The sequence below is a fragment of the Crinia signifera genome, chromosome 8 (genome assembly GCF_055691185.1).
Source record: "Crinia signifera chromosome 8, ASM5569118v1, whole genome shotgun sequence".
Taxonomy (NCBI): domain Eukaryota; kingdom Metazoa; phylum Chordata; class Amphibia; order Anura; family Myobatrachidae; genus Crinia; species Crinia signifera.
In genome coordinates this window covers 104,211,793-104,227,076 of record NC_139224.1, presented here as the reverse complement: position 1 = coordinate 104,227,076, position 15,284 = coordinate 104,211,793, and the positions used below count along the sequence as shown (strand labels likewise).

Here is a 15,284-nt window from a genome sequence, read left to right as displayed (position 1 = left end):
ACTGTGGGGGCATATGTGTTATATGGCACTGTGGGGGTATATGTGTTATATGGCACTGTGGGGGCATATGTGTTATATGGCACTGTGGGGGCATTTGTGTTATATGGCACTGTGGGGGCATTTGTGTTATATGGCACTGTGGGGGCATATGTGTTATATGGCACTGTGGGGGTATATGTGTTATATGGCACTGTGGGGGCATATGTGTTATATGGCACTGTGGGGGCATATATGTTATATGGCACTGTGGGGGCATATATGTTATATGGCACTGTGGGGGCATATGTCTCATCTGGCACCCTGTGTCAGAATGTGGATTTCAGCTTATTTTCTGTGTCAAAATGTGAATTTCGGCTTATTCTCTGTGTCAGAAAGTGAATTTCGGCTTATTCTCTGTGTCAGAAAGTGAATTTCGGCTTATTCTCTGTGTCAGAAAGTGAATTTCGGCTTATTCTCTGTGTCAGAAAGTGAATTTCGGCTTATTCTCTGTGTCAGAAAGTGAATTTCGGCTTAGTCAGAAAGTGAATTTCGGCTTATTCTCTGTGTCAGAAAGTGAATTTCGGCTTATTCTCTGTGTCAGAAAGTGAATTTCGGCTTATTCTCTGTGTCAGAATGTGAATTTGTACTCATTCCCTGTGTCACATTGTGAATTTTGGCTTATTCTCTGTGTCAGAATGTGAATTTCGGCTTATTCTCTGTGTCAGAATGTGAGAAACAATGTCAAACATCTCACTAACTTCATTTCCAAGTAAATTTAATCTGTTAACTATGTTTTCTATGTTTTTTTGGGATGATCAGGTATCGTTACTGTTATTTTATTTTATGTGCGGCCCAAACCAAATTTTCCTCTTCTGATGTGGCCCAGGGAAGGTGAAAGGTTGGACACCCCTGCTTTATAGAATTGATTTACTGTGAAAATATTATGCAATACATTGCTAAGGAATTTTTTCTCTGACTTCATCAATTTTGAGTAGATCGGATGAGTAGATTGAACACGCATATGTTATCTGTTACTGCCTTCAGTGACACTGCTACATGCAGTTAAACAGATACATTACTTGATCTTAGATTTGGGATATTGCAACACTGTTATTTTTGACGACTGTGAACCAAGTGTTTCCAAGCTGTACTGCAGATACTGTAACCCTTTTGTATAAAGATACAGCTTCTAGCAAAATACACTATAATACCAGCATTTCCCTTTTGGCCGTCAAAACACACCACTTTTTGTTTTGATTGTTTTGAGCGTGTTGAAATACAAGACTCATATCTGTTAGTGGGAGCTTATCCCCTGAATATCTGTCAGAGGGAGCCTATCCCATTAGTACCTTTAATTTTTGGGTTATGTGTATCCATGTTTAATCACGTTATTTGTTTGTGTGTCCATGTCTAGTGCTTATTTTAAATAAATCCTAATTAAAAGTTACATTTTAATACACCCAATTTACGTCAGGGTAAATTCCCTGAACACATCAATAGTGTACCACTAACTCAAAGGGCTCATGCATAATTGATGAACCTATTCAGTCACCTCAAAACTTATTAGCTATAACTTTTTCTTACAACTGTACATATTACTGTATAAGAGTGCCCCGACAAAAAGAGAGTCTTTCCCTTCTTTCTCCAAATACCCTGTTTTTACTCTCTAGGAAGCACCTCCACATTTTTTGATTTAAACGAGTCATATACTCGTGCTGGTAATCACACTGTACTGTGGATCTAAACATACTAAACCTCACCACTTGGATCTTACACCTGTGCACTGGTCTATCCCCATATCCCCTTTCCCTCATAGCAGATAATCCACATACTGTAATTACCCTGGCTCTAATTGCAACTACTCTTCAGAGTGGTGAATCATAATTAGATAAATAATAATTTTGCACAGCAATATGCAGCTTGCTCTCCTTCTGTACACCTGTCGGCAGTCCCCACTTTTTCACTGTTGTCACCTAAGAGATTAAGCAGTTTTCAGATGGTAGAGATATCAGACATATGGCAACCCTAGTTTCAAGAAGAATTTCTACACTAAGATATACAATAGCTTAGTAACATTTTTGGAATTGCCGGGAGGGTCCCGGAAATCAGGTCCCCCTCTCGCCCCCCTGGAAAGGGAGGCAAGCCTCCCGGATTCCATGCAGTATCCCACGATCGCCCCTTGCAGCCTCACTCACCGCTCTCCAATGCATGAAATATCAGCATTGGACATGGAAGCGTGGCCACTAGGATGCAATCACGCAGACTATGCCCATAAATGTGACATTTCTTACATGGCCCCGCCTCACCATGCACCTTTTCCCATCCATCGGCGGCCCCTCCCCCCTCTGCCACACTGAACTGAATGTCCTCTCCCGGAGAGGGTAGCTATAAAGTAGGCAACCCTGACAACATTGTATGAAGAGCATGTGATAAACCTTTGTCTGATCTTATGTGTGGACTGTATCCCACAGCCAAAAGAAACCATTATAAAAGGATCTACGCAGATTCAATATATTGCAAGTCCCAACCTCACTGCTGTATGTACAGTAGAGACAATGATACATGGCTAAAAGCTTTATAATAAGTTTATTTTAGTAGAAATGCAACAGGGGACTTCTGAGCCGTTCTTGATACTGTACAAGGCTCAAGTGTATTTATGCAAGACCTCTCTGCATGGGGTATGTGTCATTGGGTCAACCAAGTTTAGGTTGACATGCATTGGGTCGACCACTGAAGGTCGAAAGGGCTTAGGTTGACAAAAAGTGTAGGTTTTTGGTATCCAGCAAAAAGCTGGTACACCTAGGTGGCGCTGCTTAGCCAAAAATCAATTTATCAGTCAGATGTCTGAATTAAATAATACAAATTTATTAAAAAGCATATTTCATCAATAAGGTAAAAATATTTCTAGACAAACCTAACATACAACACATAATATCATAGCCAAAGCTGGGTGCGGCTTTAAAAGTCTATATAGACTGAGGCTTTAGTTGTGGAATATGTGTTCATTATAACACAGAGGCTTTTTGTATTATAGAGGCTTTTGTTTTATAATTACCAGTCCACAGGGCCGTATATATTGGAATGGATCTTTGCAGGATTAACTGTGAGATCAAAAATGGACTTCCTCCCTTTATCTGAGCCAAGTTGGAATTTTGTAATCCTTTTGGATGGTCTACCTCATTATAGAGGGACCGGCTCCAGGTGGTGTCCGTCCAGTTAGTCGAATCTGCTGCCTGGAATGATAAAGGCTATGTGTCAATGCAGCAACTGGCCCAGCTGATGAAGCCGCTGACACACTATTAGGCGGAGAAATGCGTATTGGGAGCCCCGCGTTAGCCCGGAAACAGCCCAGCGCCGTTGCTGCATTGGCACATAGCCTTTATCATTCCAGGCAGCAGATTCGACTAACTGGACGGACACCACCTGGAGCCGGTCCCTCTATAATAAGGTAGACCATCCAAAAGGATTACAAAATTCCAACTTGGCTCAGATAAAGGGGGTTATTCTAATCCACTCTTTCTGACAAAATCCTTCTTAGATGGACAAAACCATGTGCACTGCAGGGGGGCCAGATGTAACATGTGCAGAGAGAATTAGATTTGGGTGAGTCTTTTGTTTCTGTGCAGGGTAAATACTGGCTGCTTTATTTTTACACTGCAATATAGATCTCACTTTGAAGTAAAACCCCACCCAAATCTAATTATCTCTGCACAAGTAACATCTGCCCCACCTGCAGTGCACATGGTTTTGCCCATCTAAGCAGGATTTTGTCAGAAAGAGTGGATTAGAATAAGGCCCAAAGGGAGGAAGTCCATTTTTGATCTCACAGTTAATCCTGCAAAGATCCATTCCAATATATACGGCCCTGTGGACTGGTAATTATAAAACAAAAGCCTCTATAATACAAAAAGCCTCTGTGTTATAATGAACACATATTCCACAACTAAAGCCACAGTCTATATAGACTTTTAAAGCCGCACCCAGCTTTGCCTATGATATTATGTGTTGTATGTTGTATGTTAGGTTTGTCTAGAAATATTTTTACCTTATTGATGAAATAAGCTTTTTAGTAAATTTGTATTATTTAATTCAGACATCTGACTGATAAATTGATTTTTGGCTAAGCAGCGCCACCTAGGTGTACCAGCTTTTTGCTGGATACCAAAAACCTACACTTTTTGATCCATAAGAGGACCACAATTCCTCTGAATAGGAGGCTGCAGCTTGGCTAAAAAAGCCATCATCCTCGTTATAATTCTGTAAGAAAACCAGCGCTCTTGAGTGACCCTAGTGGCCACAAAAGTGTGGCTTAGGTTGACACCTGAAATAGGTCAACATGGGCGTAATGACGGACATTTTTATGTAGTATTTGTGCCTTCTCTCTACGGATAAACTCCTATATATTTATATGCATTACAGTGTGCATGTCATATTTTTCCACAATTACTGGTGTTGAATGTAAAGTACAAATACAATATATAAACAAGTGTACATATTTGCTATCTTATAGGCAGATAAATACATAATAACTATACAATATAATGATGTACACTGATAATTGGTATATATCAGGGTTGCCTACTTTTAAAGTCTCTGACAGATGAGACTGTCAGCAGCACTTCGGGGCGCGGAGCTTATGTTGATGTCATCAAGCCCCGCCAACAGTATGGCAAAATGGATGCAATTTGCAACTTTAGCCCCACCCCCTCCCCCCAAAAGCTGCAAATCACTGTAATTTACCGATGTGGCCAGGGACATGCGGGGGTGCCATCAGTATCCGGGAAGTTTGCCCACATTTCCGGGGGGCCAGGAGGGGGACACGATTTTTGGGAGCCTCCCGGCCATTCCAGCAGGGTAGGCAACGCTGGTATATGTATATGTAAAGAAAGATGGCACTCCAGATGGACTTGGTAAAATATTTGGTACTTGTGTATTATCACAGCGCCCACGATGTTGATCGTACTGCATTGCATGCAATATAGCGGCATGCGATGCATGCGATACGATCAGATGCGATTTTTTATTGTACAAGCACCCTGATGGGTGCTTATTATGTTAAATGCACCCCCTATTGTCAACGCCACCCCCACTATCAACACCAAACCCAAAGCGTGACGAGCGCAGTGAGCCCACGAGGGGCGGCGGTACGCGTCCTCCGACCTTTTCATACCCCCACTATCCACGTCGGTGTGGAGTTGATCGTAGATAGTGTGGCGAGCGCAGCGAGCCACCGAGCCCAAAGCGTGGCGAGCGGACGCGGATTACTTTACATGTATTCCGCGTCCCCTAGCGGGGCTCGCCACGCTTCGGGCTCGGTGGCTCGGGGCGCTTGCCACAATATCTAAATTCAACTCCACGCCGACGTGGATAGTGGGGGTATGAAAAGGTCAGATTTGCGTGGCTTGATCGTGTTTACCACCAGCCGAGGATCAGTAGGCGATTGGTGCAGCACTGAGTTGGTCTGCAAGTGTGCTGTGCTGTGTATCTGTTTTCATCAGTTTAATATCTAATAAGACCACTATCTGGCTTGACCGTGTTGCTTACCACCAGCCGAGGAGCAGTGGGCGATTCAGCAGCATTCTGCAGGCAGTGGCAGAAATGCTCCTGTCACTTAGGCCGTTTATCGATAGCATCTGGTTGTGTGATGCAGGGTGAGAGTGGCATCAATGGACTCCCACAATAATGCAGAGTGCGAGCAGCAGTGGTGGACTCCCAGAATAATGCAGGGTGAGATCGGCAGTTGCGGACTCCCAGAATAATGCAGGGTGAGAGCGGCAGTGGCGGACTCCCGGAATAATGCAGGGTGAGAGCGGCAGTGGCGGACTCCCGGAATAATGCAGGGTGAGAGCGGCAGTGGCGGACTCCCAGAATAATGCAGGGTAAGAGCGGCAGTGGTGGACTTCCAGAATAATGCAGGTTGAGATCGGCATCCTCCTCATCAACTTCCTCCTCAGCACCAGCTACATCAATATCCTCCTCCTGGTGTAAAACATCACCTTCATTATTAAAATCTGGAACTAGACTGTGAGTGATCCCTTCTGCATATGCAGAGGGCGTACTGCAAATGGTGGAAGGAGCCACCTCTTTATGTACAGTGATGAGAAGGTCCGGCATCACAACCACCGACACCCTTGGACTTGGGGATTTGTGGCAGATTTGTTTGCTGTGTTTTTGTCGGTGTCAGCTTAACTCTCTTAAATTTAGTATAGGGTGGGGGGAGAGGAGGAGGACTTTGATTTTCATGTGAAGCTGAACCACTAGTCATGCACTTAGGCCATGGCCTTAGCCGTTCCTTGCCACTCCGGGTCGTAAATGGCATATTGGCAAGTTTACGTTTCTCTTCCAACGATTTACATTTATTTTTTCGAATCCTTTTACCGAACTTTGGGTTCCATTTTACATGCCCTCTGCTTTGACACTGGGCATCGGCCTTGGCAGACGACGTTGATTGCATTTCATCGTCTATGTCGTCATGACAAGTGACAGCAGCTTCAGAACTACGAGAAAGCGGATCTTCCTCTTTCCCTATTTTTTATCCTCCATATTTTGGATCTCCCTTATTTTTGTGAAGTTATGCCACAGGGCAGCACCACTGAAGTGCATATCTGTCAGTACTAGTAGGTAGGCCCCAGCCGACTGGAATTATATACTGCGATAGGTACTGCTCGCCAGGGGCAACAGAAAACTGGAATTAAATGCTGTTATAGGTACTGGAAGCCAGCGGCAAGAGCCAACTGGAATTAAATACTGCGATAGGTACTGGTAGCCAGTGACAACAGCCGACTGGATTAAAAAAATACTGTGTTAGGTACTGGTTGCCAGGGGCAACAGCAAACTGAATTTATATACTGCGATAGGTACTGGTAGCCAGTGACAACAATCGACTGGAATTAAATACTGCGATAGGTACTGGTAGCCAGTGACAACAGCCGACTGGAATTATATACTGTGATATTTACTGGTAGCCAGTACTAGACTACTGGATTTATTAAATACTGCGTTAGGTACTGGTAGCCAGTGACAACAGCCGACTGCAAGTATAATATACTGCGTTAGGTAGTGGTAGCCACTAGCCAGTGGCAACAGCAAACTGGAATGATAAAATACTGCGTTAGGTACTGGTCACCAGGGGCAACAGCAAACTGGAATTATATACTGCGATAGGTACTGGTAGCCAGTGACAACAGCCGACTGGCATTATATACTGCGATAGGTACGGGTAGCCAGTGACAACAGCGGACTAGAATTATAAAATACTGCGTTAGGTACTGGTAGCCACTAGCCAGTGGCAACAGCAAACTGGAATGATAAAATACTGAGTTAGGTACTGGTCGCCAGGGGCAACAGCAAACTGGAATTATATACTGTGATAGGTACTGGTAGCCAGTGACAAAAGCCAACTGGAATTATAAAATACTGCATTAGGTACTGCTCGCCAGGGGCAACAGAAAACTGGAATTAAATGCTGTGATAGGTACTGGAAGCCAGTGGCAAGAGCCGACTGGAATTATATACTGCGATAGGTACTGGTAGCCAGTGACAACAGCCGACTGCAAGTATAATATACTGCGTTAGGTAGTGGTAGCCACTAGCCAGTGGCAACAGCAAACTGGAATGATAAAATACTGCGTTAGGTACTGGTCACCAGGGGCAACAGCAAACTGGAATTATATACTGCGATAGGTACTGGTAGCCAGTGACAACAGCCAACTGGCATTATATACTGCGATAGGTACGGGTAGCCAGTGACAACAGCCGACTAGAATTATAAAATACTGCGTTAGGTACTGGTAGCCACTAGCCAGTGGCAACAGCAAACTGGAATGATAAAATACTGAGTTAGGTACTGGTCGCCAGGGGCAACAGCAAACTGGAATTATATACTGTGATAGGTACTGGTAGCCAGTGACAAAAGCCAACTGGAATTATAAAATACTGCATTAGGTACTGCTCGCCAGGGGCAACAGAAAACTGGAATTAAATGCTGTGATAGGTACTGGAAGCCAGTGGCAAGAGCCGACTGGATTATATACTGCGATAGGTACTGGTAGCCAGTGACAACAGCCGACTGGAATAAAAAAATACTGCGTTAGGTACTGGTTGCCAGGGGCAACAGCAAACTGGAATTATATACTGTGATAGGTACTGGTAGCCAGTGACAACAGCCGACTGGAATAAAAAAATACTGTGTTAGGTACTGGTTGCCAGGGGCAACAGCAAACTGGATTTATATACTGCGATAGGTACTGGTAGCCAGTGACAACAATCGACTGGAATTAAATACTGCGATATTTACTGGTAGCCAGTACTAGACAACAGCCGACTGGAATAAAAAAAATACTGCGTTAGGTACTGGTTGCCAGGGGCAACAGCAAACTGGAATTATATTCTGCGATAGGTACTGGTAGCCAGTGACAACAGCCGACTGGAATAAAAAAATACTGTGTTAGGTACTGGTTGCCAGGGGCAACAGCAAACTGGATTTATATACTGCGATAGGTACTGGTAGCCAGTGACAACAATCGACTGGAATTAAATACTGCGATAGGTACTGGTAGCCAGTGACAACAGCCAACTGGAATTATATACTGCGATATTTACTGGTAGCCAGTACTAGACAACAGCCGACTGGAATAAAAAAATACTGCGTTAGGTACTGGAAGCCAGCAGCAAGAGCAGACTGGAATTATATACTGCGATAGGTACTGGTAGCCAGTGACAACAGCCGACTGGAATAAAAAAATACTGCGTTAGGTACTGGTTGCCAGGGGCAACAGCAAACTGGATTTATATACTGCGATAGGTACTGGTAGCCAGTGACAACAACCGACTGGAATTAAATACTGCGATAGGTACTGGTAGCCAGTGACAACAGCCGACTGGAATTATATACTGCGATATTCACTGGTAGCCAGTAGCAACAGACTACTGTATTTATAAAATACTGCGTTAGGTACGGGTAGCCAGTGACAACAGCCAACTGAAAGTATAACATACTGCGTTAGATACTGGTAGCCACTAGCCAGTGGCAACAGCAAACTGGAATGATAAAATACTGCGTTAGGTACAGGTGTGCTTCATGGACCTATAGCTATAAAAGCAGACATTTTATCCACATGGACTAAACAATTGCAATGCAATTGCCTGTAAATATTGGTTTCTCTGTAACCCAGGAGATTTGGTAACATTACTATAATAAAAGTAGTTAAAACAATCTTCGTAGTAGTCCTTTCACCAAACAGCTCATCAATATAAACTGGAGAAATGGAAGCACATGAGTATAGCTGCTTATACTAGAAGCACAGACATGTACAGAGACAGAGGCAGAACAATCATTGGTTGCCGTGCACTAAGGTGCCCACTACTGCCCCTGTCACCCTCTTCCTGTCACTCACTGATTTTCCCTATCACCCCCTGCCTCTCTCTGTAACCCTCCGCCTCTCCCTGTCACCCACTGCCATATTGCCTGTTGTGAACTTGGGTTGGGGTGGGGGGCCCAAATTATAGTTTTGCATCTACACCCACAAGTTCCACTACTGCCCAGGGAAAACCTAGGTGCAGACAAGTGTGTGGCAGGAGTAATGTGGGCACCAAATCTGAAAGATTTGGTGCCCACAATCTGGTTGCATTTACATACATCCCAACATGACCCATTCCAGTGGCTCTCAAACTCAGTCCTCAGGACCCCACACAGTTCACATTTTCCAGGTCACCCAACAGGTGCACTCACTACTGACTGACACATTTTAAAAGATCCACAGCTGGAGCTATATATTTCACTTGATTCTGTAAGAAGACCTGCAAAACATGCACCCTGTGGGGTCCTGAGGACCAACTTTGAGAACCTGTAACTAAGGGGAACACAATGCTCTGCTCCTGGACTTTTCTATTAACTTTTTTTAAAAGGTGAATAGTTAACAAAAGATGTTGCACCACAGGTGATGACAATCATACATTAACAGGTAAGCATAGGAACAGAATCTTTTGTCCCTCCTAGAATTGGTCATGCTGGTAGGTATGCTTTTAATATTAATGGCCCTTATTCTGATCGGTGCGGCCAGAGCCGCATACGGGGCTCCGGCCGCACCAACCAATCCCCGCCTACTATACGGATCGCCACGGCCGTCCGTACACGGACGGCTGGCGATCCGCATGAAAATGGTGGGGCGTACGCCTCCACCATGGTGGGAGCTGCCCCCTGCATTCGATGGTCGGCGACCATCGAAGGCAGGGCCGCACGCCCCACCAGCTCCCGCAAGCTGAGAGCACACGGACAATCGTCCGTGTGATAGCTTGTATGGGGGCTGAGAGCTGACATCCGGCGACGTCAGCTTTCCGCCCCCATCACTGGCGTCATACCCTCATTAGCATGCATACGCCCCGCGTTTGCATGGGAACGCCCATGAAACGCGGGGCGTATGCATAGGGAAATGAGGGTATGAAGCCCCTCACGCCCCTATACGCCCCCTTTGCGGCGGACGAACTACGTCTGCGGCGAATTGGGCTGCACATGCGCAGATTGACCTCTGCGCATGTGCAGACTGAAAACATCGGCGGTACGGCCGCACGCGGGCCGTACCGCTCGATTCAGAATAAGGGCCATTATATGCTTCAAATTCATTCATTATGAGGAAGAGATTAGGGCTGTACCAGTAGGAAAAAGGTAAAAAAAATATGGTTGCGTTAAGAGTAAGGGATGTCCTTATGAAAAGGACCAAGTTTCTGTTGATACTGGAGTTTTTTACTGTACATAGAAGGTCTGATATCTTCTCCCAAAAACTCATTTTTGTACATGTCCATGATAAGTGGAGAAAGATGCTAAATTTGTCACAGCTATAAATCCTGTGCACTCTCATGGGCTGTAAATACTCTCTTATGATGTCCTCTCTTAAGTCCTGTTCCTTAGGCAATATGCCTTGATGCACATTCAACTGGAACAACTATTTAAGATATGTCAAATCCAGAAAAGAGCCATATACAGTAGGATAAAGTTCTTGGTAGCAAAGAGACTCCAATAAAGTAAGACAACACGAAAATGTTTCATAGTGTACCACAAGTTAATACAATTATGGGTACTTGTGTATTTTGGCCGCGCCCATCGCATCGCATACCATAACGCATACGATGGTATGCGATGCGACGCGATATCGTACGATAGTGCACGATGGCATACAATTTTGAAATTGTATGCCATTGTACATGGCATACGATGCCATACGATGCGATGCAATGCGATTAAACATTGTATAAGCACCCTAATGGGTGCTTATACAATGTAAAGCACCCAAATGGGTGCTTACAATGTTAAATGCACCCCCACGCCACCCCCCCCCCCCACTATAAACAAGAACCCGAAGCGTGGCGAGCGCAGCGAGCTCGCGAGGGGCGGCGGTACGCGTCCTACGACCTTTTCATACCCCCACTATCCATGTCGGCGTGGAGTTGAGAATAGAATAGTGTGGCGAGCGCAGCGAGCCCCACAAGGGGATGCGGATACCTGTGAAGCCCGCGAAGGGACGCGTTTACCTGTGAAGGTATCTGCGTCCCCTCGCTACGCTTCGGGCTCGGTGGCTCGCTGTGCTCGCCACACTATTCTATTCTCAACTCCACGCCGACGTGGATATTGGGGGTATGAAAAGTTCATAGGACGCGTACCGCCGCCCCTCGCGGGCTCGCTGCGCTCGCCACGCTTCGGGTTCACGTTTATAGTGGGGGGGTGGCGTGGGGGTGCATTTAACATTGTAAGCACCCATTAGGGTGCTCAAAAGCACCCTTTAGGGTGCTTATACGATTTTTGATCGTATAGGGGGTCAAAATCGCGTCGCATCGCATCGCATGCCATCGGGTGCATGGCATGCGATGCGATCCGTTCATCGTACGACGGACATCGGGGGCGCCGCCAAAATACACAAGTACCCAATTATGCAACTGGATTTGGGATTGTCCTAAAAGACAGTAAAGGCAGAGAAAAAGTTGTACATTTTAAAGTGACTACTACAGAAATCCCATATACAGCAGGTAACCCTAAGGAACAAATGAGCTGAGCAATCCTTGGTCTGCCGTTTTGGGTACATGAATAATGAGGGCATCAGGACAGTCCAAGATCTCTAATGCTAGTCATCGTGTTATTACCTTGCTGAGCTGAGAAGCAGATTGCAAAGTTTAATGTCTGGTAAGCTGCACCCCAACCCCTACTGGTTAAAGGTGCTTTCATTTAACTTTGCGAGGGTTAGTTGAAATGTCAGATGTCAGATATGGTTGTTGCTTGTTGTATACCATGTATTAATACGTTTTTGTTGCAAAAAATTTCAGTGTTAGGGCTCGCAAAATGTTTTAACATAAAAGTTTGCTTAGCTCATAAATCAACCTCAAATAATTTAGGCCGCAAAGTAAAATGGTTATAAAAACCTATTTTAAATCATCCTGTTTAGTTTATCTATTTTAGGAGAGAGGCGTAGATTGTATTAAAATATAATAAAGTAAAGCAAGTTGGAACTTTATACTAGAACGTAAAAATAACCAGATTCAGTCTCAAGTACAATTACACTATAGTTTCTTAACTGCTAAGTATTTTTTTACAGGTGATTGATCTGGGTGGAGAAGCTATTTCAGCTAATGAATATTTTGGAATTGGACGAGTAACAGAATTCAAATATGGATCCAAACTTGGAACAGTCATTCGCAAGTGGGATGGAGAGAAGATGGCATACCTGAAGTAAGACCAGGGCAAGTCATAAAGTTGCACTGACATAATAAATATATAGTTTCCAATGTCACATTTTTGTACGTACTTTAGGAACTGGGGAGAAGCCTGGAGTTTCATGCCCAATGATAGAGCCTTGGTGTTTGTAGACAACCATGATACCCAAAGAGGTCATGGTGCTGGAGGTGCCTCTGTCCTCACCTTTTTTGATGCTCGGTAAGAATTAGTTTTTAATTAGATACAGAAGTTCTATTACCTCTCCTTCCAACCCACCATTCCTCATGTTCTGTTTCATGCCCACAGCTTATACAAAATGGCAGTTGGCTTTATGTTAGCACATCCTTATGGATTTACACGTATCATGTCAAGTTTTTACTGGACAAAGAACTGTGTGTATGGAAAGGTAGGCTAAAATTTATAAACAAGAATCTGTATAATGTATATAAACAAACATCAAACCCTTAATGCTTTTATAGTGAATGGAATATGTGATCCTTACCAGAAGTGGATCAAGGAAATTGCCATAAAACAACAAGATTGGACGGCTCATTTAGTGCAGTAAATTAAAACCCGTTGGTTATTGTGCATACTTATAAAAATGTACTGTATATAAGCTTATATGAGAATTATTCTACTCAAAGATATTAGGAATCAAGACATAGATTTTCATCATAAAATTATTATTTTGCACAAACTGATTGCACAAACTGAGGAATTAATGCTAGCATGTCAGCCATGATGACTAAGCAGAATATTTATTGTAGTTGCTGAATGTAAGTAATCAAAAGTTTATCCTCATCGCCAATTATTTGAACATTGGGGAGTGTGGCTTGGCTGAGCGTGTGAGCAGACACAGGGTGAGTGAGCTCTGCTAACATCCACATTCATATCCCACCCAAGGGAAATAGGCACATCACTACTACTGACCTGCCTCCCAAATGCTCCCCTGCATCTACAGTGCTGATCGGGACCTGTCTGGACAGCTTGTGGTGGACACAGTGGCTCATGGGCCTGGCACGCTTTGTGCTCCTTCCACCATGTGAGTGTCCCCTACTCCTGAAGCACATCTCCAGCTCCTGCCCCGCCATGACGCTGAAGCCGCTACCCTGCTGTAGCCACCGGTGCCCTGTGGGTCTTCACCTCAGTGGGTACACAGGGAAAGGGGGTGACTGACCCGCGCTGCGCTGCCTCCTCAGGATACACAGGCCCTCGTCCAAACACCATTTTGGGAATTTTGGAGTGTGCGGGGAGACACCTGCTCTGCTCACACACAGTTGTGCCCTCATTGTACTCCATATTGGCACCTGGAGAGTGATACCACCTGGCTGACTGGCTCATACTACCTATTGCGAGACTATACCTTACAGTCTATCTTGCAGTGTTTGGTGCCCCTGGGGACGTGTGCTGAGCCATCCTGTTACACTTTATGTGAACTGTGTTTCTATATAAGAAGCCCTACTGCTGCATTTAGATGTGATTATATTGACTGCACTTCACTTCTGACATCTAACTCCTCCTGATATTGTGGAATTACACTTCATATTTCCTGCATTATACAATATGGGGAAATTAGGTAACTCTGCTGCAGCCACCAAGCCAGAGAAATATTCAAGGGGCTCCCAGTATAACAATCTTACCTCCCAATCTGGTGACCCTGAACTCTCCCTGAACTCTGGTGGGAGTTATTACCTCTGTCTGAAGTAGGGTGGCCAATCCCGGGATCGGTGGGATCCCGGGATTTGGCCGCTAAAATGTCAGGATTTCAATCCCGGGATTGGAGTTTCCAATCCCGGGATTTGGGCATTAGACTGCGCATGTGCGAATGACGAGGCCTGAGGTCACGCTGCGCAGGCCAAGCAGCTGCACAGACCCATCCTGGGCATGCAGCATGACTTCATCGCCCGCCCACCTGCCTGCCTGCCTTCACGTGGCTTCACTATGTGGCCACTCACTCACCCGCCTGCCTCCCGGCATCAGTGATCGGCCGCCCACCCTCCTGGCCGCACCGCATATGTAAGTTAAAATGCAGGGCGGCCGGAGCGGGTTTTTTTAATTAGGGAAGCCAATCCTGGGATCCCAGGAATCGCGAGATCCGACATTTTTCAATCCCAAGTTCCGGGATTGAAAAAATGCTCTGGGATTGGAAACCCTAGTCCGAAGATAACATTTGGCTAAAGGTGGGGCTCACCTCGATTGCACAATTATATGTAGACAATGCCCTTAATTCCTTCCAACAGCTGGAATTCAATGTCTTTCATAGTTTTTTTTTTTAGGAATTTCCAGCTGTGTCATGCAGTGCAGTCACAGTTTGGTGGATCTATACCATCCATTTCGAACTGCCCGTTTAAGGAACTTGTCCTGAACCTTGGTCAGAACAGACAGTTCTCCAGCATATATGCTACTTTTAGTTCACCTGCATGCCCTCATGCTCTTGATGGCCTTAAAGCTAAATGGGAATGTGATTTAAATACATTAGACGAGACTCAATGGGTGCAGATATTAGGCTTGATTAAATTCACTACTCCCTGTATTAAGTACCAACAAGTGTTTTTCTATATCCTGCACCGTACCTATTGAACTCTTGTGGTTCTTATTAGGGCAG

General features: G+C 44.8%; 1 protein-coding gene across 1 annotated transcript in view; it reads left to right on the top strand.

The window, feature by feature from the left end:
• The window catches only part of LOC146026327 (alpha-amylase 1-like), an 84,060-nt gene that overhangs the window by 59,728 nt on the left and 9,048 nt on the right, over positions 1 to 15,284 (top strand). Inside the window, exons 5-7 of the mRNA XM_083156913.1 lie at positions 12,561 to 12,694; positions 12,776 to 12,898; positions 12,986 to 13,085. Of these exons, the coding sequence (XP_083013039.1) occupies positions 12,561 to 12,694; positions 12,776 to 12,898; positions 12,986 to 13,085 (357 nt within the window). The remainder of the gene's footprint in view (positions 1 to 12,560; positions 12,695 to 12,775; positions 12,899 to 12,985; positions 13,086 to 15,284) is intronic.